Source organism: Oryx dammah, unplaced genomic scaffold (assembly GCF_014754425.2).
Source record: "Oryx dammah isolate SB20612 unplaced genomic scaffold, SCBI_Odam_1.1 HiC_scaffold_16, whole genome shotgun sequence".
Classification (NCBI taxonomy): domain Eukaryota; kingdom Metazoa; phylum Chordata; class Mammalia; order Artiodactyla; family Bovidae; genus Oryx; species Oryx dammah.
This window is the reverse complement of record NW_024070200.1, coordinates 42,511,091-42,532,618: the sequence shown is the minus strand read 5'-3', so window position 1 is coordinate 42,532,618 and position 21,528 is coordinate 42,511,091. Positions and strand designations below refer to the sequence as shown.

The 21,528-nt window shown below is 44.4% G+C and overlaps 1 protein-coding gene across 1 annotated transcript; it reads left to right on the top strand.

Annotated features, from left to right (window-relative positions):
* Nucleotides 1-22: 22 nt before the first annotated feature.
* ABHD17C (abhydrolase domain containing 17C, depalmitoylase) lies at nucleotides 23-21,203 on the top strand. Its single transcript, XM_040257109.1, has 3 exons — nucleotides 23-171; nucleotides 14,981-15,160; nucleotides 19,737-21,203. The coding sequence occupies exons 1-3, from the start codon at nucleotides 23-25 to the stop codon at nucleotides 19,954-19,956; spliced, it is 549 nt and encodes a 182-aa protein (XP_040113043.1). The 3' UTR covers nucleotides 19,957-21,203.
* The last annotated feature ends 325 nt before the right edge of the window (nucleotides 21,204-21,528 follow it).

Here is a 21,528-nt window from a genome sequence, read left to right as displayed (position 1 = left end):
GCCTCGGGGGTGATATTTCAGAATGCAGCCAACTTCTCTAACAGCTGCCCTTGAATATTTAGACATAGAATTGGAATTCTGTGCTGGTGTTACTCAGACGAAAGGTGCCACCAAGAAGAGAGGTGTCTGTCTCCATCACCATGTCCCGGCTTCATCTTGTGATGTCCCTGAGTGAGTCCTTTCATGTCCCCAAGAAAAAGGATGGCAGAACTGGTGGGCTGTGCTAAGGAGTGGTTTTCCTTTGTTTTGCTTTGTAAAAAATTCAGGCAAGGTGGAGAGAAAATGGAAAGGATAAGAAGGTCTTTGTGATTAAGTAAAACAGAGCTGTCACCCCCATCCCACCTTCGTAAGTGCCACTGAGCCTCCCTGAAGCTGCCCTTGGAGATGGCTCATGAGTAGAATGTTCTACCAGATTTGTAAAAGAACACAGTATTAGTGACATGCATATCTTTAGAATCTTCTTCCTTTAAAAAAAAGTGAACTATATTTACTATTTTATTTTTGTAGTAAAATCTCTCTCTCCCCCCCACCACCCCCCCCTTTTTTTTTTTTTTGGTGTACCTCTTGGCTTTCGGGATCTTAGTCCACAGTCAAGTATGGAACAGGGGCCCCGGCAGTAAAAGCGCGTAGTCCTAGCCACCGGACCACCAGAGAATTCCCTAAAGTCTCATTTGGACTTCAGGAGAGCTAGCCTTTCTCCCTGGTATGCTCTAATAAGAAAATAATTAGTAGAAGTCAGATTTAAGAGGATTGTTCACTTGTCTCCCTTCTTTTTGTGAGCAGATGTGCATAACATGAAATGGAGTCTTTGGACCAGTTTTAAGTGGACAGTTCCGGGGCGTCGAGTCTGTTCACATTGTTTGGAGACCATCACCACCATCTGTGTCCAGAACTTTCCATTTTCCCAGATGAAAACTCTGTGCCCCTAAAGCAGAATGTTCACGTTTTAAAGCATGATTTATTTCAGAAATGCTTAGGTTGGGCATCTGGACACACTGATTCCAAATCGTTTTACATTTGTGTTGCAAGGGGATGGTAAAAGACATGACTGAGCAGTTACACACCACCCTAGCCTGGATAGGTAGGAACCCATTGAACGCACCAGACAACTAAAGCCTAGAGCATGACTGATCATCCTGTCTGATACTGAACCTGTGCTGCACCCCCTCCAATATGCTTGTGCTGGTGTGGCTGTAATTCGTGCGGTTGACAATTCTTCCCCAGTTTGTCCATATTCTGGAGCTATAATATACTTACAGCAGTTATCTTGGTACTTACAATTCAGAGTGAAGTTTTAACCTTTCTCAAAGCTTTCGTTTCCTTGTCTTAGAGTGACCCATCTGTGTGATCTCTGAGGAAGGGTCTTTCCATCTGCCTGTCCTGTGAGGAAAGTGAAGTCGCTCAGTCTGACTCAGTCGCTCAGTTTGAGTGTTTGCAACACCATGGGCTGTAGCCTACCAGGCTCCTCTGTCCATGGGATTTTCTAGGCAAGAGTACTGAAGTGGGTTGCCATTGCCTTCTCCAGAGGATCTTCCCGACCCAGGGATCGAACCTATGTCTCCTGCATTGCAGGCAGACACTTTACCATCTGAGGCACCAGGGAAGTCCCAACCTGTCTTGTAGTTCTAGTTATTTTCATAATTGATGTTGTGAACTTACTATGCTTTTAGGAAGGAGGAAGGGGGGTGGGGAATGGAAGCTTCTGGAAGTCAAGTGAAGAGTAGAGAATACAAGGGAAAAAAGACAGGCACAAAGAAGGAATGAGACCGGAGAGAAAGGAACTGTGATGTCATCAAGGAGGGACTCGGGACATCACTGGGTTTGTCCCAAGGAGGATGTTTATTTAACAGACTTCCATTGTGAGTGTACACAAACATAAGGGAGCAAACAGTAGCAAGCCCAAGCTGATGGGAGGGAGAGAACCAACATTCTGGTTTCAGACTATGCGTCATCTTGTGTCCTGAGGCCACGTTCAGTGTGCACTGGTGCCACGTCTGGCTGTGGGCACATGAAAGCAGCCTAGAGGGGGGGCCGTGGGGTTTCAGCCATCACCTCGTTTAATTCTCCCTGTAGAGCCAAGGCAAGGGTACAGCCTTTAGAGCCCGGGAGACAGGACTGCTGGCCACTGGAACTTCCTTCGTGTCCAGTGGTGGGACTCTGCTTCCCCGGCAGGGCAGAGGGTTCGATTCCTGGTCAGGGAACTAAAATCCTTCATGCTGCCCTGTAGCCCCCCCAGAAAATAAACACACATTTTTTTAATTAAAAAAAGATCAGATCACTGATTGTGGCAGAGCTGGGCTCCAGTCCTTGAGTTGTCTAATTCAAAGCCTATTCTTTCCTCTAACCCACTGTGCAAATCTCCACCCTCCGTCCACGCCCCAGACCATCACACAGTTGTGACTACATACTCTGAGCTGCTCACAAAAGGCTAATGTTAGTCCAGATTCACGAGAGAATAGCGTAAGCTTCACCCAGGTCAAAACTCCAGGAGCCCTATGATTGGGTGCTTGACCAGGTTTGGGGCCTCTAACGGTAGCTTCAAGACTCAGCTTACTTCTCTCAACTTTGTTTTCTTGTTGGTTGCAAATTTTTTTTTTTTTTTTTGCTCTACTTCAGGGCATGTGGAATCTTAGTTCCCTGACAGGAATCAAACCTTCACCCCTTGGCAGAGTCTTAACCACTGGACCTCCAGGGAAGTCCTGTAGTGATTTTGAGGAGGTTCTTTCTGAACAGTGACAAAGTTCAGAAGAGGGCAGAAGAGGGCACAGGCATCCTGGAAGAACTGCTATCGACTGGTCTTGGTTCTAACTCTGCTTCTCCCAGAAGCAGTCACTCTGGCCAAGGAGGTCCACCTTGGGCTTTTGTTCACACCTGCAGCTCCAGGGTCAGGAGAGAGTTGCTCTGAAGATACAGCAGATCAGAAAAGCTCTCTGTCGGCTGTGGGTGACCATCCATGAATGTCTGCTGGACATCTCAGCAGTTGTCGTGTAGGAGTTAAAGGGCTTTTGTTGAACTGCATTTGTGAGTCCCTGTGAGGAGGGCAGAAACTGACCATGTCTCGTGTGCTGTGGCTGTTGGGAGAACTCACCTTACAGTGAGATCAAATAATTAGAAATTGATTCTTGGGTTTCTAGTTCTAAGAAGTAACTTCGGCCCTCATATAATAAGATTTTTTTTTTTTAATGTATTTCCCTGTCCCAGAGATTTCATGAGTTCTGTCTGTCTTTTAATTTCAGCTGTGTTACTTGGGTATGAAATAGGGAGATCCTTTAAGCCAGAGGTCCCCAACCTTTTTGGCACCAGGAACTGGTTTTTTGGAAGACAATTTTTCCATGGACCAGGGATGGGGGGTGGTTTCAGGATGATTCAAGGGCTTTACGTTTACATTTATTCCTATTATTATTACACCAGCTCCACCTCAGATCATCAGGCATTAGATCCCAGAGTTTGGGGACCTCTGCTTTAAGGCTTTGCTTTGGTCACGTGTCTGTTTTCAGTCTGTATTTGGTGTGAATGGGAGTGACATACATTAAATGCCTTTTTTATCAGATGCTTGTGACTTACATAAGCCAGCTCAGGTAATCCTCTCAAAAACTGTAGGGTAGGTGGCATTCTAACCATTTCACAGGTATTTATGCAGCTGTTGGTGGGGGGGTGGGGAGGCCAGTGGGGAGGGAAGACAGCATTTATTCTGGCTTTTCCAACGTGTTAGATAATTACAGAATGCCAAAAGAGCCCCAATTATCATTAGAACAATTTCATGCACAATTATACTCAAACAAGTTCAAGCAAATTATTCTGTTTTAATTGTAACAGAGCTAAAGAGAGGTATTTTCATATTCTTTAGGACTGTTAACTTTTCCTCTGAAGAGTAATTTTTGTAAAAAAATTAAGTCATGCCAAGTCTTGTTTATTTTTGCTTTGATACAGAGAAAGAGTATTGTAGGGGAGAGAACAGTCTCTAATGTCACAAAGAATCATGTTGTTTTGGGACTTCCTTGGTGGTCCAGTGCTTAAGACTCGGCACTTCCAAAATTTATCTTCTGGCTTGGCCAAAAGATAGAAAAAGAATTGTTTGGAGGGTGGTTTTAGACCTGGCACAGATAGCCAATCCCTGTGCTATCATTTGGAAGGAAATTTCTAACACCTAGGATAGAATGAAATCCCATCCTTGAGGCTAGCTGCTAGCTTACAAAAATTGGATAATGCTTGTCTTTTTTTTTGGCTGTGCTGGGTCTTCGTTGTCACTCAGGCTTTTCTCTAGTTGCGATGAGTGGGCTTCTCATTGCAGTGGCTTGTCTTGTTGCAGAGCACGGGCTCTAGGGTACCTGGGCTCAGTAGCTGTGGCTCCTGAGTTCTGGAGCGCAGACTCGGTAATTGTGGTGCACAGGCTTAGTTGCCTCACCGCGTGTGGGGTCTTCCCAGACCAGGGATTGAACCCATGTCTTCTGCATTGGCAGGTGGATTCTTTACCACTAAGCCACCAGGGCAGCCCCCTTGTTATGTTTTGAAATACCTGAGTACCTGTAAGAAAGGCTCCGTTGATGGGCGTGCTTCGCCGCACTCCTGCCCCCTGGTGAGTTAGGATCTGCTGGAGTGCCCTCGTTCTGCGTGTCGTGTCACTGTCATCACAGTCCATTGACGAAAAGGACATGTTCCCTTTTTGTTTACAGATATAAGCTGTGATGCGTCTGGTCCATCTGTCTGCATGGGACCTGGGCCATGTTGTCTCTCCCAGAGCCTCTGCTTGTGGCTGTCTGTGCTCCTGCAGCTGCTGGCCTGGACGGACACCCCAGCCCCCGTCCTTCCAGCTGCTGGGCTTCCCACACCCTGGCAGGAGGCCGCGTGAGGAGCACCTAGAGGCTCACCTATCTGACAATGATCTAAGTATGATTCATAGATTTTCCTTATAAGGAGCCCTGAGAGTGTGACTCACATGTGCCTTCCTGGGATGCCCTACAGTTACCTGGAACCCACTGTCTTCCCAAGCTGAACATATTATTTTTTAAAATAATTTACTTATTTATTTGGCTGTACCAGGTCTTAGTTGAGGCATGCAGGATCTTTTAGTTGCAGGGATCTAGTTCCCCAACCAGGGATCAAACCTGGTCCCCTGCGTTGGGAGTCTTGGCCACTGGCCTACCAGGGAAGTCCTCAACGTATTTTCTAAAAACTGAAATTCCAACCACCCATGATCTCCTCAACATCTCTGTGTGTGCTCATTTTCTGTCCCTTAACTACAGAATTATCTTCATGTCTGTCCCTTCCCCACCACTGTTTGCTACACAGACACGTGATGTGAGCCACTCAAAACGTGTCTCGCCCAGCCATTCTTTTCCTTCCGGTGGTACAGCCTGTCACGTCTCCATCCTCTGGGGACTGTGTGCACATTCCCCAGATGCTTTCAGAGTGGGTGACACCTCCTTTGGACGGCCCTGTGCTTTCTGAAGTGAAACCCTCGCCCCTACCAGGACAGGCTGCCCTCCGTGTTCTTAGGATGCGCATCTCCCCCGCCAGCTCTTGCCTTTCTCTCCTTGTGTTTTCAGATTTCCCCTCCTGAGTGACTGGCCTCAAGCTTTTGCTTCTGTGCTTCCTGATTTCCTGGCCCCAACTGAACCATTCCACTCACTGTGTTCTGATGAACTTACTGACTGTGATAGTCATGTTGCCTAAACTTAGCTTGATTTTAGTGTTATTTCTTGGTTTGAACCTCATTTCCTTCTTCAGTTCCCCAGAGACTAATAACCCAGGAGCTCATATTTATCCTCATCACCTTCACTGATGCTTCGGGTGAAGGAGGCTAGTTTGGCTCACTTTATTTTGTAACCATTGTTGAGAAGGATACCATGAGCACTGGCTCAGAGTTTTGAAACTTTCACAGTTATCATCATTTTGCTTTTCAGTGTCCCTTTTAGCCAGATTTCCTTAGTCAGAAAAAAGGAAACAATCCACTGACATCGCTTACATTAAATTTTTTAATTGTCTCAAACAGCACCCATGCAGCAGGTACTTATTTTAAACTGTGTTTCCTTTGCGTTCGCCACTGGAGTTAAACGACCAGTAGAAATCTGTTTGTGAAGCATCAGTATAACATTTAGAAAGCCTAAACCTACAAAGATGCATTTTAAAAAAGGAAAAATAATCATGTTTCAGGAGATGAATGCTTTTTTATCTCCCTCATAATTAAAGTATAAATCACACATTTGTGGCTTATTTTTTTAACTTTTTAGTTTGTATTGGAGTGTATAGCTGATTAACAATGTTGTGATAGTTTCAGGTGAACAGCAAAGGGACTCAGCCATACACACACATGTATCCACTCTCCCCCCAGGCTGCCCTCCCATCCAGGCTGCCACATAACACTGAGCAGACCCTGTGCTGTACAGTAGGTCCTTGTTGATTATCAATTTAAAATATAGCAGAAGTCACGCATTCGTTAAGCTCTGGCTACAGAAAGTAAAAGATGGATTTCCCATTTCTGTGGCTGAAGGTGAGTGTTCCCAGGTCATCTATGTTTTCTCCAGGGCTGTGTTTACCCACCTCCCTCCCTCCCAGCCAGACCTTTTACTCTGAGGCTTTGCTCTGAAGTGTATTAGGGCTTTTCAGTATCCTCAGACCTCATCCTTCAATTAACTTTCACGTTACCTTTTGTATTTATCTTTGTCTGATGTCTAAAGGTATTTCTACTAGGAGTCCTAGCTCTGAAATAGTTAATATGTTGACTTCAAAGTTGGTGGAACTGTGCTAAGCATGCTTCATCTGAAGATAAATGGAAACGCTCTTCACGCAGGGCAGAAGCAAGGCCCGTTAACTTAAACAGGATGCAGTGTGTCTTAGCGAGGCTCAGCTTGGCCATGTTTGTAGACAGAAAGTAAGCTTTATGTTAAAACGAAAACAAACATTTTCCTTTATCAGGGAAGGGAACATCCCCACTGGACACGGTCCCCCTGGTACTCTCAGCTTCTTCCACGAGCACCTCCTGCCTCAACTCCTGCTCCTGCTGCCATGCCCTCAGGTATGGGGGTCAGGGCAGAGGTTGGGGGGAGGTGTGCTCCTGGGAACATGTCCTGTATGCTGAGTGGGAACCAGAACTTAACATTTGTGTTGTTGATCTGAGCTCAGCATAGCTGGTGACTGCAAGAAGATGCTAAATGTTTGAAAGAAGCAGAGAGCAAAATTTGTAGGTTTCCAAGGGGTTACCATACACATGGCATTCCCTGCTGTGGAAAGTAATCATTCAGGGTCATGACTTTCCCCTAGCAAACATTGGGAGACTTTATTCCTTGTGTTGTATTTTAAGTAAATCTTAATTCCCTGACCAGGGATCGAACCTGTGGCTTCTGCATTGTTAAGCACAGAGTCTTCATCTCTGTATCTCCAGGGAATTCCTTGCACTGCATTTTGAGTTTTCTAGTATGTTTTCTCAGAATCCATCCTGACTTTGGCCCCATTCACTGTGTCATGCAAGTATTTCTACGAATTCACAGGCAAGCGGCTACTGGAGTTCGTCTCTAACTCAAGTGTTTCCCTCTGTGGGCAGTTTCTTCCTCCTTTTTAAACTCAGTGCTCTGTGGTGACCTAAATGAGAGGGAAATCCAAGGAAGAAGGGATATATGTATATGTGTAGCTGACTCACTTTGCTGTAATGCAGAAACTAACAGCATAGTAAAGCAGCTATATTCCAGTAAAAATTAATATTTTAAAAAAAGCAGGATGGTCAGGATGTCTAGGATTCTGGGGGTTATAACACTGGGGATTGAAGATCTGATGTACTATGCTTGAGCATGGGACTTAATGGGATCAGAATTTTGGCCTGGGTGAAATTTGAGGGATCCAGTCAAAGAAGGGTTAAGGGGCAGTGGAGACTGTAGCCAAGAGGAGACTCAGATGCAGAGGCTGGTGTTTATGTGATGCTCATGCTGAGGATGCTATAAAACTAGGGCCTCTGAATGGTCCTCTGGCAGGCTTGGGGCTCTGATCATCAGCGTCAGGACTTCCAGGCTCAGTTATAGCTACAGTGTAAATACAGGTCTTGGCTGTTCTGTCTCTCCACGTGCCAAGGGTCATATCTGAGTGTCAGAACCAGCTGTAGCAGGCCTGGATGCACCCTTGCAGGAGATGATGACATTCTGACTGGAGACTCTGCTGTAAAATGAATGCATGGACTCTCACCGGCTAAGAGTGGCTTTTCCCTAGAGATCCATTTGCAGACAGTACCTGCTTGCATATTTAAGTCAGGACTGAAGATTTTGTGGGGAGGTCCAGGGAGAGTCTGATAAGAACGTGTGTCTGTCTGACATGCAAATGGAGCTGTAGTTGGCTACAAGCAAATAAAGTGCTTTGTTCACGTGGCTTTGACCCTGCCTGACCTTGAATTTCTTGCCTCATCTGCTGTGACATCCTGTGTCCTAATCACTCATCCTAGATTTAGATCTGGCTTTAGCTTGTCCCCCACCCCAAGCTTTCATATACGTTCCTTGCTTCCTCAGCTAGACCGTAAGTTGCTTGCACCCACCCAGTGGTTTATGTTCATCTTTCTGTACCCCCAGAGGTTCTGTGCTTAGTCTTTAAAGAGGCATTCAGCAACTATTATTTTTAATGTGTTATTTTTAAAACAATAAGTGACATCTTCCAGGTGTAGAAACTAGTCCCCTGTTTGCATAATCACCAAGCTAATTGGTCACTGCCAGAATAAGTTGAGCTCTCCTTTCTGTAATTTATCTTTGTCTTCATCCTGATTTTGACTGCTGTGTTGGAAGCATTGCCAGCAGAGAGTTAACAGTTGAGGCATGGATTCAGTAAAATCCTTTGGAGAGAAGATGTAAGAGTGGTAGGAAGGCTACGGCAGGAGGAGGGGAGCCAGGAAGGGGCCAAGCCTGTGGGTGGTGGGGCTGGGGGAGGAGCCAAGAGTGAATGCAGAAGAAAGGCATCATGGGCTCCCATGGTGGTCCAGCAGTTAAGATTCTGCGCTTCTACTGCAGAGGGCACAGGTTCAATCCCTGGTCAGGAAAGATCCTGCATGCTGCAGGTTGTGGCAAAAAGAAGAAAGGAAGGAGGAAGAGAAGGAAAAGAAGGAGAAATTGGATGAGGAGTTGGAAGAAAGAATTGCATCAGGAACTTATGAGAGCAGATCGCTGGGCGTTGTGGTGGCAGGGGGTGGATTTCAGGGGCTTCGTTGGGGATGAGGATGTGGTGGATGGTGGAGAAGGAGAGATGAGAGATGGGGCTGTCACTTAGAGAAGCTCCTGTGAAGATGGGCCCTTTCTTGGATCCAGAGACTTGGAGATGTGTGTGGTGCTGGGATTAAGATTCTGCATGGGTGGGGATGAAATTTTCAAATTTAGGGGAGGGTGAGGATCCAGCGCTTGGGTGGAAGTTTAGCTTTGGGATGGAAAAGCAGCACCTCTCCCAGACACACGAGGGGACAAGGGGGAAACAGCAGAAGAAGAGAGCTATTGGGCATAGGAAGGAGGAACGGCCTCCGTGTCTCCGGGTCTGGTGTGTTTATAGCTGAGAAACACGGAAGTTTACTTGTAAAAGCCTGCCTTTGGGGGTTGAACACATGGAAGAAAAAAACATTGTTTGTGGACTGTTGTAAGAAATCACTTTTGATGTTTTGCTGTCATGATACCCCAAAATAGCAAATTCTAAGTAAAAAAGCAAAAAATCCTGCCTGCCTGTGTCGTGCCACAAAACTATCCTGTCCAGGCTGGAAGAGCTTAACATCTGTTTTACTTTAGGATAAAAGTTTTGGACTTGGGGATTGTTGATGTTTTTGAGGGGGGAAAAAAACTATATATATATATATATATATATACATTTTTTTTAAAACTTAATCCTAAGAGCTATGGTCTTCAAATGCCCTGAATTTCATCCAGACTTAGTAACAGATTCCATTTACCATCTCTCTTTTTATCCTTCATCTTTTAATTGAATTTGAGAGCTAAAAGCACTTTAGGATCTGGTTTGACACTTTTTACTCAGTACCAAACAATGGTTAGTTTGAGGAATCAGCAAACCCACTGGAGTTTTTAAGTATGGAAAATTTCTAAAGAAATTTACATACTTTAAGATTCTTAAGGTATTCAGAAACTTCTTATTTTGGAACCATTGGTATAGAGGTCATCAATCGTCTACCTTTTTTTTTTTTTCCATCAAAAACAACATCTTAGTGGTACCATAAAAAGGACCCACTTCAGCCTCCTCATCTGCAAGAGGCAGATGTTTGACCAGAAACCTCTTAGAGTTTTCCTGAAAACCTTCCATACCTTCAAAGAATTAGCTGCCCCTGAACCCCATCCTTACCTCCCAGGCTTCTCATGTGTTGTCAGACAGTATAATAAACGGGAGAGTCCGTAATGTAATACTAACAAATCTGAACACTTCACTAGCACTTTAGTTTTCAAAGCCTTTTCAAATAAAGACTGTAAAGAACGCTTGCTGACTCCATGCAAAACCTTCCAGCAATTGTGCTTCCTTAATTTATTCATTTTAACAAATCACTACCTAATAATTATAGGAAATTAGAAATGAATATTTGAAAGAAGAAACATTACCTGGTTCTCACTACCTGAAAATAACCGTTATTATCATTTTAATAGATTACTTTCAAGTCCCTTTTCCATATAGATTTTATGTGAAGGAATGTAACTGTGACCCTGTTTTTTGTTGGCTGCTTTTTATGGAACATTTGAACATGAGTTTTCCCCACATTAGCTCTTGATGAGATGCAATTTCTAATGGCCTCATGTTTCCTTAGAAGGTTTGTGTTTAGCACAGAATCTATCATGATTCATAACAGTTTCCAGGAGGGCTGTCTCCATAACTGAAATATCTGGTGAGCTTTTAGAAAATATTTACTGTTGTGAAATATAATAGATAGAATGGTAGCCAGTAATGGTCATAAGACTGTAAATGTTCCACTTAATGAACTGTAAAAGGAACAGTTGTGACAAGACATAGACTGTTAGGCAGTCTATGACTGCAATTAGACATGGACTATTCTTCGGCAGTCCAGTGGTGAAGACTTCATGCTCCCAAGGCAGGGGCCCCAGTTAGATCCTTGGTTGAGAAACTAGGATCCCACATGATGTGCAGCTCAGCCAAAAAAAAAAGATACAGACCATATCCAGTGATCCATAAGCCTCCCCAAAACTACATGCTTCTTCCCAGCCATAACCTATTTCCCCCTCCTCCTGTCCTTAACCACTACCCTGGTTTTTTAGGGCTTCACTTCTTTGCCTTTCTTTCAATTAAGTATCCCTAAGAACCCCTTTGGGGCTTCCCTGATGGCTCAGATGGTCAAGAATCTGCCGGCAGTGCAGGTCAGGAAGATCCCCTGGAGGAGGAAATGGCAGCCCACTCCAGTGTTCTTGCCTGGAGAATCCCATGGACAGAGGAACCTGGTGGGCTACAGTCCGTGGGGCAGCAAAGAGTCGGACATGACCGAGCAACTTTCACTCAAGCACCCCTTCATGGATCACAGCCTTGCTGTGGCAAAGGGGCTTTTGTAACTCTATGAAGCTGTGAGCCAGGCCACACAGGGCCACCCAGGATGGACTAGTCATAGTGGAGGGTTCTGACAAAATGTGGTCCACTCGAGGAGGGAATGGCAGTCCACTCCAGTATTCTTGCCACGAGAACACCGTGACAGTATGAAAAGGCAAAAAGACATGACACATGGAACACGAGCCCCTCAGGTCTGAAGGTGTCCAACATGCTACTGGGGACAAACGGAGGACAACTACTAATAGCTCCAGAAAGAATGAAGCAGCTTGACCAAAGTGGAACCGATGCTCAGTTGTGGATGTGTCTGGTGGTGAAAGTAAATAAAGCCCAATGCTGTCAAGAACAGTATTGCATAGGAACCACGAATCAAGGAAATTGGACATAGTCAAACAGGAGATGGCAAGAGTGAATATTGACAGTTTAGGAATCAGTGAACTAAAATGGACAGGGATGGGAGAATTTAATTCAGATGACCATTATATCTACTACTGTGTGCAAGAATCCCTTAGAAGAATTGGAGTAGCCCTCATAGTCAACAAAAGTCCAAGCAGTGAGGTTTAATTTGGGCTTCCCTGGTGGCTCAGACAGTAAAGCGTCTGCCTGCAATGTGGGAGACCCAGGTTCGATCCCTGGGTTGGGAAGATCCTCGGGAGAAGGAAATGGCAACCCACTCCAGTATTCTTGCCTGGAAAATTTCATGGATGGAGCCTGGTAGGTTACAGTCCATGGGGTCGCAAAGAGTCGGACATGACTGAGCCACTTCACTTCACTTCAAGTTTTTTACACGTGGTATGTTTTGGGTATCTGCTCATTCTGATTGTATCTCATCCATTCTGACCAGGATACCTTTACCATTCATCACCATTCATTGTCCTGTGATGCTCTGGGACACCCCTTGGGGCTGTCTCCAGTCACCCACGAATAGTCCAGAAGATGTTTCTAATCATGGTGAATATATCTGGGGGAAGAGTTGCTAGGTCCATGGGAATGTGTCATTATTATATCTTCACTTTTACTTTTTTGCAAAGTGCTTCTGTCTGTCCTCATATCCCCATCAGGAAAGAATGAAAGCTCCTGTGGTCACATTTTTGTCAACTCTTGGTATTGTCAGCATTTAAGTTTTTGTTAGTATCACGCTGTGGTTTTTGTTTGTGAAATCTCATTTCATTTTTACTAATGAAGTTGAGTTACACTCCCTGCCTTCCTTCCTCCCCTCTCTGCCATTGAGATGTCTTCTGTTATGAAAAAATAATTTTGTAGAGTGCCGTTTTTCTGTACTTGATCATTTTTTCCCCCCACTGATGTGTTCTTCGTTTCAGTTGTGAGCCCTTTGCTGGTTCTATGTGTGCAAACAATTTTTACCACTTGCCTTTTTACTTTCTTAATGATGCCTTCTGAGGACCAGAAGTTGTCTCTCTCTCTCTTTCTTTGGCTGTACAGGGTCTTAGTTGTGGCACAGGGGATCTTAAGTTGTGGCATATGAACTCTTAGTTTCAGCATGTGAGATCTAGTTCCCTGACCAGGGATCAAACCCGGTCCCCCTGCATAGAGGGCACGGAGTCTTAGCCACTGGACCACCAGGGAAATCCCGAAGTTCTTTATTTAATCTAATACCAGTTGTCATGTTTTCCACTATTAATAGCTTGTGTTTCGCATAGTGAAGTTTTCCCATGAAAACGCTGAGTTGTAAAGTGTGTGTTGTTAAGGCTATGGGTGTCTGTGTGTCAGAAGTAGGATTTGTTGAGATTGGCGCCAGGTGTGTCCTGATGCCCATGAGTAGAAATTCTGAAAGCTGAGCATCCTTCAGTGAAAAGTTCAGGCTGCTCTATAAAGACATTTCAAGGAGGTCATGATCTTGGAGATTGGACAGAGTCAGGGCACTCAAGAAAAGGCTGTTCGAGTAACTACACGCCCACCTCTGTCCTTTGCGCCTGTGCCCAGGGCTCCTTTACTCATTCAGTGCAGCCCCCGAGGCCCATGAAACAGGATGTAAAACAGTGTCAGGTCACTGAGAAAATAAGTTTGGCTCTAATAGTAATGCTCACTACTATTGATTGGTTATCCTGTATGGTTCTCATCATTCTGCAGATCCGATCAAAGAAGGTAAGAGTTAGTCTGATGCCATTTTAATCTGGAAGTCCTTTATTTTTTTACTTTTGGCCACACCCTGTGGCATATGGGATCTAGTTCCCTGACCAGGGATCGAACCCATGCCCTCTACAGTGAAAGCTCAGAGTCTGGACTGCCAGGGAATTCCTCTTTTACTTTTAACTTTTAATATTAACCATCTCTTACTCCTCTCCCCTTCAATAACTACCTTCAGTTTTTATTTTCTTCTTCCTCTTATTGTTGTTTATTATTTAGTTGTTTATAATCGATAGCAAAATACCCTGCCACAGAGCTGGCCAGTGTGGAAAGAGCCTACACTTCAAATGTGGGGGTTGCAGGTAGTCTTATCTCCAGGTGCCTTGTGATGCCCTGCAATCCACCCCATGCAGCATCCAATGGCCCTCATGCTTTGGGATGTCAGAGCCTACTTTAATGAAAATTGTGGAGGGAGAATCTTAAGTATACTTCCCCCTCCAAGGGACTTTGAACTCTCAGTTAAATCCTACTGAAATGGACCTCCCTGTCCCTCAGAGAAGGAACTCAGTTGTGGTTCCAGTGGAGGGAGGTCCTCCCCAGGATAACTTCCCTTCAGTCCATAGCATCTCTCTGGGGGATGGTCTGTAGATGAATGATAACAGAGTCCCTTCCTGACAGCTCCCAAGATTTCATCCTCATTGAAGGGATTCATGTTTTAAATTTGTGGATCTAAGGCAAGAAATACTGGAGCCATGAGTTCCTTCCTCAAAACCACCCATCAAAACTCTTTTTGCTGACCTGTCTTATAAAAAGACAGATTTATTTGGCTGCATCAGTCTTGGGTGCGGCATGTGGGTTCTTGCTTGCAGTGCCCAGGCTTAGTCTTTGCGGTATGGAGTTTAGTTGCTCCTTGGCATGTGGGATCTTAGCTCCCCAGCTAGGAATCAAACCTGCATCGCCTGCATTAGAGGGCAGGTTCTTAACCACTGGACGACTAAGGAAGTCCCGCTGATCCTTTTTTTAATCACTCATTCTTCGAACTGAAATGAATCCCAGGCAGGAACGCCAGACAAGGATTGCATCCTGGGACCCTCTTCTTCTACAAGCACAGTTGTGTTAGGTGGGGTCAAGTTCAAAGGCCTGGGGCCACATAGAAACTGGTGTTTGGGTTTTTTTTTTTTTTTTGCTGCACCAGGTCTTAGTTGCAGCCTGTGGGATCTAGTTTGAACCCGGACCCCCTGCAGTGGGAGTGTGAAGTCTTAGCCACTGGACCACCGGGAAAGTCCTAGTTGTAGGAGTTTTGTGAGTTTATGACACTGTGGTGTTTGGCTCCCTCGGTCTCGCTGCCACATGTCAGCTAATGGCCCGTGCCCTCTGACTTCTCCAGGTATGGTGTAAGTCCTGAGAACATCATCCTGTACGGTCAGAGCATTGGGACGGTCCCCACGGTAGACCTGGCCTCCAGGTATGAGTGTGCTGCAGTGATTCTCCATTCACCTCTGATGTCTGGATTGCGTGTGGCTTTTCCCGACACCAGGAAAACGTACTGCTTTGACGCCTTCCCCAGGTAAGCTCACTGCTGTACAGTAAGTAGGTACTAAGACGTCCAATGACCCAACTTCAGATCAGAAGCCGTGGTTCATTGTGGGTAAACCTCTCCTGAATGCAGCCGGCCATCAGCCCCTGTGCTGGGCTCCTCAGGGGACGGGAGGCAGATGTGGCACGTGCACTGATCAGGGACTGAGTCCTCTGGGCCAGACTCATTTGTTAAAAAAAAACAAAAAAAACCTGCCAGATGACGTCCAAGGACCTTGCTTGTCCCGATATCCAGGATTAATTGATTCAGCTGGATGTACAGGATAAAAAGAAAAACAAGTGCACACAGGTCTTAAAGGAACTTCTAGTACAGTATTCATTTGTTCGCTCAGATGGACATGTATTGTTGAGTAACAAGAACTAAATCAGAGGTCTAGATACTCAAATAGGTCTTCCCTCATAGCTCAGGCTTCCATCCCTGGGTTGAGAAAATCCCCTGGAGAAGGAAATAGCAATCCTTTCCAGTATCCTTGCCTGGGAAGTTCCATGGACAGAGGAGCCTGGTGGGGCTACCGTCCGTGGGGTCGCAGAAGAGTCAGACACGACTTAGTGACCAAATAACAACAGACACTCATATAAAAACTGTAAGCATCCCCACATTTGAAGTTTCTCTTATGTTTTTGGTCAGACCACTAGGTAAGAGAAAAAGTAATGTAAGCTATGCCGATGATGGGTGTCAGGGACAGTGTTAAGTCCTCCATACAGCCCTAGACACCTCCTGCTGCCCACCTGTGCCTGAAGCCCCGCTTCCCCGCACGAGAGTCCATGGCCAGGCCCCCTCCAGCCAGCACCCCAGGGGCGGCAGAGCTCCTGCCAGCCTAGCCTCTGCTGTTTTCCAGTCCCTGAACAGAAGGAGGAAAACAGGCAGCTGTATTATACAAGCAAAAGCACTGGGCACATTGCCTTCTTGAACACCTCTCTTTGAAAACCTCTGTTTTTTTAAAATCTAAGCTGAGGAAGGGCTTCACTGGTGACTTAGATGGTAAAGAATCAGGAGACCTGGGTTCAATCCCTGGGTTGGGAAGATTCCCTGGAGGAGGGCATGGCATCCCACTCCAATATAATTGCCTGGAGAATCCTCGACAGAGGAGCCTGGTGGGCTACAGTTCATGGGGTCACAAAGAGTCAGACACGACTGAGTGACTAAGCACAAGCTAAGGAAAGTATTTAATAAAGATTATTTGCCCAGGGTACATCCAAAATTCTGACATCAGGACATCCATGGCCATGTTATAGAAAACCTCAACAGAAGTATGTACAGTTTTTGGATTTTGATCAACACCTTCATTGCTGTCATTCTGTTATTATTGGGAATGAGAGTGGGGGGAGCATCATTTGGTTGCATAAACATCTGTTCCACAGATGGGCTTAGTTTCCTAAGAAGAAACTTTCTCGTAACACCTTGGGTGAACTCTGTCGTGCAGCCTTTATGAGGTTCAGTTTCATGGGAAAGTTAAGCAAGCTGCAGATTTCCAGTGGCATGGCTGAGAATGCTAAGCAGGGACCCTGTGCATCTCAAATGTGGCCTTATTTGTGCTGAATGGGTAATGAGAGGTCCATTTGTTGAAAGGGAGATATTTAGCGTGTTTGTGGAAAGCCAGACAAGGGGTTACCCTGGCAACAAAACAAATGGGTTTTCCCCTGACTCTTAAATTAGCAGATACCTTAAAATACAGCCACAGCAACTAATTGCAGCTTATTAATTTACAGGAAACCAGCATACTACTCTTACTCAGTTTGAGTGATCTGCCAGGCATGGGCTAATCATTTCATGCTCCTTATCTTGAAAGACTCATTTTACAGTGAGGAAACTGAGGCTGAGAAAGTTAAGTGGTTTAAGCAGCTTCATTAAGGTGGGTGAGCGGGAATAGGCAGAAAAGGCCATTCTTCCTGTTCAGTACCATAAAGTATCAAAATGAGAGACTTCAACCATCAATAGTCACATGAACTGTCATCACCAATTGAACTTGAGGAATGTTTTCTTAGGCTGTCTGTTGCTACCAAATGCACACTTGTTTCTGTGTCCCTCTCTTTAAGGAAGGCACTTTCCCATTTCTTTTTTAATACTGAACAATAGAGATAAGGGACTTCCCTGGTGGTCCAGACACTCCGAGCTTCAATCCCTGGTCAGGGAACTATTACAGGATCACACATGCCATACAGTGTGGCCAAATATACATATATTTATAACATATATTATGTATATATAGAGAGATAAGTAATCCCAATCATTACTTGGTTCGTGGTTTATTCTCTCTTACAAAAAAGTGAAAGTGTTAGTCACTCAGTTGTGTCTGACTCTTTGCAACCCCATAGACTGTTGGTAGCCCTCCAGGCTCCTCTGTCCATGGGATTTTCTAGACAAGAATACTAGAGTGGGTTGCCAGTCCCTTCTGCAGGGGATCTTCCCGATTCATGGATCAAACCTGAGTCTCCTGCATTGTAGGCAGATTCTTTACTGTCTGAGCCACCAGAGAAGCCCTTATTCTCTCTTGCCTCCTATATATTTAGAATCAAGATGGTGGCATTTAACTTAAATACACCTTCCAGGCTATAGAGAGTCCCCTAAACCATGCAGCATGGAACTGTCAGCAAATAGATTTTTAATGAAATATAATTGGACTTTTGCATTCTGAGAAGAAGTCACTTTAAAAATTAAATATTAGAGGATAATAGATTTCTAAATAAGATTCCTAATCTGCCAAATTGACTTCTGCCACAGTAGCCCTGATCTTGGCAAATGACATGGCCAATGAGATCTTGCATTCTTCCTGGACATTGTGAGGTGGTTGGCAACTTCATGAGCTGTTAACGAGGCTCCGTGACAGCTGTTTGTAGATCTTTGGAATGTGTGATGGATGTTAGGGTCTGTATAGCTCCACAGCCTCATGCCTGTTCTTTAATAATCTTCTTCCGGCTTCAGTTCCCTCCATGGTTTAACAGAGACAGTCCCTCCTCTTTAACTGTGTCTCACTGAAGATGAACAGCATTTCATATATCAAGTGCAAAGCACCTGGTCATGGTCCATGTTGAATAAATGTTTGTTGATGTTTCGTTGCTCAGGCATATCTGACTCTTTGTGACCCCAAGGACTGTAGCCCACCAGGCTCCTCTGTCCATGGGATTTCCCAGGTAAGAATACTGGAGTGGGTTGCCATGCCCTTCTCCAGGGGATCTTCCCAACCCAGGGGTCGAACCCGAGTCTCCTGCATTGGCAGGTGGATTCTTTACCACTGAGCCACCAGGTAAGCCCTCAATAAATGCTAGCCATGACATAACAAAATGACCCCTGTGGGTAGAACCAGTCGATCCTTCTTTAACTTTGGCTATGATCAGATACAGAAAGTCAACAGTAAGGGGGTCTCTGGCAGGAGGCCAAACTGGACAGCGGGTCACCTCTCTATGTGTTTGTAAGGGAAATGACAGTGACCTCCAGCAGAGAAGTCACCCACACACCCAGCCTAACAAGCCTTACTAACTTCTCACTCAGTTCCTCTTTGGGAAATGCTTTCAGAGCCTGTAGTATATTCTTTTGTAGATCCTCAAATATTCATCCTCTGTGGGTAGATTGGGCTTCCCAGGTGGTGCAGTGGTAAAGAATCTCCCTGCCAATTCAGGAGATGCAAGAGGCGTGGGTTCAATACCTGGGTCAGGAAGATCCCCTGGAATAGAAAATGGCAACCCACTCCAATATTCTTGCCTGGAAGATTCTATGGACAAAAGGACCCTGGCAGGCTATAGTTCATGGGCTCACAAGCTGAATTTTGGGACTTCCCTGGTGGGTAGATTTGATTTTTGTAAACAGAATTCATTCAGGATCCAATTTGGGCATACATTAAATTTCCAAGCTAAATAGTACAGTTTTTATTTAAGGATGAGGTTTTCGTTTTTATGAAACGAGGCTTCTGACAACCTTGTTAATCAGTGCTGAAGATGGCTTACACACAGAGAGAGTCCTGAAAACGTGAGTGGCTGTGTGTTCAGTGCCCAGCTTTCAAGAGACATTCATTCCAGTATGTTAAGTTCTAGCTTGTTTATTTTTTTTTTAAATCCTCTCTCCAAAATATGAATGTATCAGAAATATTATTTACCAGATGGGTAGTCAGATGACATTTAGAAGTTCTGTTTTTAATAAAATACTTTTACAAAAACACAGTGGCTAACGGCATTGTAATATTCTCAGTTGAATCCTGGAACAGAAATAGGACTTCAGTGGAAAAGTTCATAAAATTCAAATAAAGTCTGGCGTTTAGTAACATACCAATGCTGGTTTTTTGGTTTGGACAAATGGACTACGATCATGTGTGTTGTTGGCCTTATGGAGAGGGGGTTAGGAGTAGATAGGAGCACTGTGTTATCTTTGTACCTTTCCTGTAAATCAAGAATTATTGTGAAATGCAAAGTTAATTAAAAAAAAAATGAACTACTAGAAAAGTGAGGGGAAATTCCTCCAGGGCACGTGCCTTGTTTGCCTAGGATGCTGACTGGGTTACATTGAGTGTGACGTCTGTGATCCTTCTTTTTTCTCCCCCTTTCCTGTCTTGAAGCATTGACAAGATCTCCAAAGTCACCTCTCCCGTGTTGGTCATTCACGGCACAGAGGACGAGGTCATCGACTTCTCCCACGGCCTGGCCATGTACGAGCGCTGTCCCCGGGCCGTGGAGCCGCTCTGGGTTGAAGGGGCCGGGCATAATGACATAGAGCTTTATGCACAATACCTAGAGAGACTAAAACAGTTCATTTCTCACGAACTTCCCAATTCCTGAAGACGACAACTTGATCTTACCTCATTGACTGTGAACATGAGTCCTCCGTTTTACACATGCTTTCACTGGACAGCGGTCATGGCGTGATCACAAGGAAGCACGCAGCTTTGGGGGCATCCTCATCAGAGAGCCGAGGACTTCTCAGTCTTTTCGTATCCACAGGTTCTACCGACTCACACATCATGTTAAACCGAACAGTTGTGACTTCCAGCTTCATTGCCTTGCAGGGCGGGAATGAGAGCTGAGTGGGGGAACCACTTTCTAGTGCTGTAAAAAAGGATGCTCACACCCCTTTCTCCACCTTACCCATCACGTAGGATGCATTAATGCAGGACTCAGCCTCTCTCTACCCGTGTTCTCAGTATTTGACCTGCAGCTCTCTTTCAGCCACTGGATTCATGGGTGCAGTCCATTTGTGAAGCTGTGATAGTTTAACTGGAAACCATTGTGATGAAAATTTTTTGTTCATTTTTATTAACATGCTGATTTTTCCCTCAGACAAATCAATTAAAGGGTAATTTACTGGAACTATGGTAAATGGCTTCATCAACTGGAACCATATAAATATAACTGGAATATTCTTAAACAAAACGAAACTTTTTTTTTAAGTGTAAAGTTATTACTACTAGTCCACAGAGTTTTAATATTTCGATCATCTGGTTGGTCTAACAAAGAACCTAGCCAACTTTCCTCCTTGTAGGCTTTTTTAAAGTACTGTACATATTTGCAATCACATTGTGCATAGATTCCTATTGAGTAATTTTCTTCTGTCAGGCCACAACAATGAACTGCAGATTCCTTGTTTGTAATGTAAATGATTGAATACATTTTGTTAATATGTTTTTATTCCTATGTTTTGCTATTAAAAAAATTTTATAACATTTCCAAGACAAAAAAAAAGGCAAGTTTATGCTTTGAAAAATTTATGTAATTAAAATTTCACGAAACTAATCTTTTTAGTTTAGGAGTTATTTGGATTTTGACACTGGGGTTGCACCAACAGCATCAGAAATGTAAGATGCTTAAAATTGTTACACTACTTCTGTTGATTGGGGGTTTGGGTTTGAGAGTTCTTTGGTTTTATTAAAAAAGCTTTTTTTTTTTTTTTCCAAATTTAAAAGCCTTAAATGTACTGTAAGCCTCCGATTGTTGTATAGCTGGGTTGCGGGTGACTGCCAGTTTGTGTAGTGTTGCCTGGTTGCAACACAGTGGTTGGTCATGGAATAAAGGATGCATGGATCTGAAAATGTGGGCTTGTGCCATTTATTCCTTCCTCTCTCCATCAAAGGAAGCATTTCATCTGGATTTAAGAAGAAACCCTTGCAACTTACACACATCTCTACCTTTCTCAAGGTGTATGCTTTTGTTCTGTGAAAGACCATAGATTAATTTCGGAGAAACCAAGATAAGCACATAGTGGTAACATGATAGAGAATGCAGTGGGTTCTGGCTGTGAAACAAGAGGGGTGAAGGCAATCTCACTGGGACCTGGCTTGGACTGAGAACAGGCCTGTTTCTTGGGAACACCTGAGCTGAGTCTTTTCTGTCCTTTGATCACTGACCAGAAAAAAA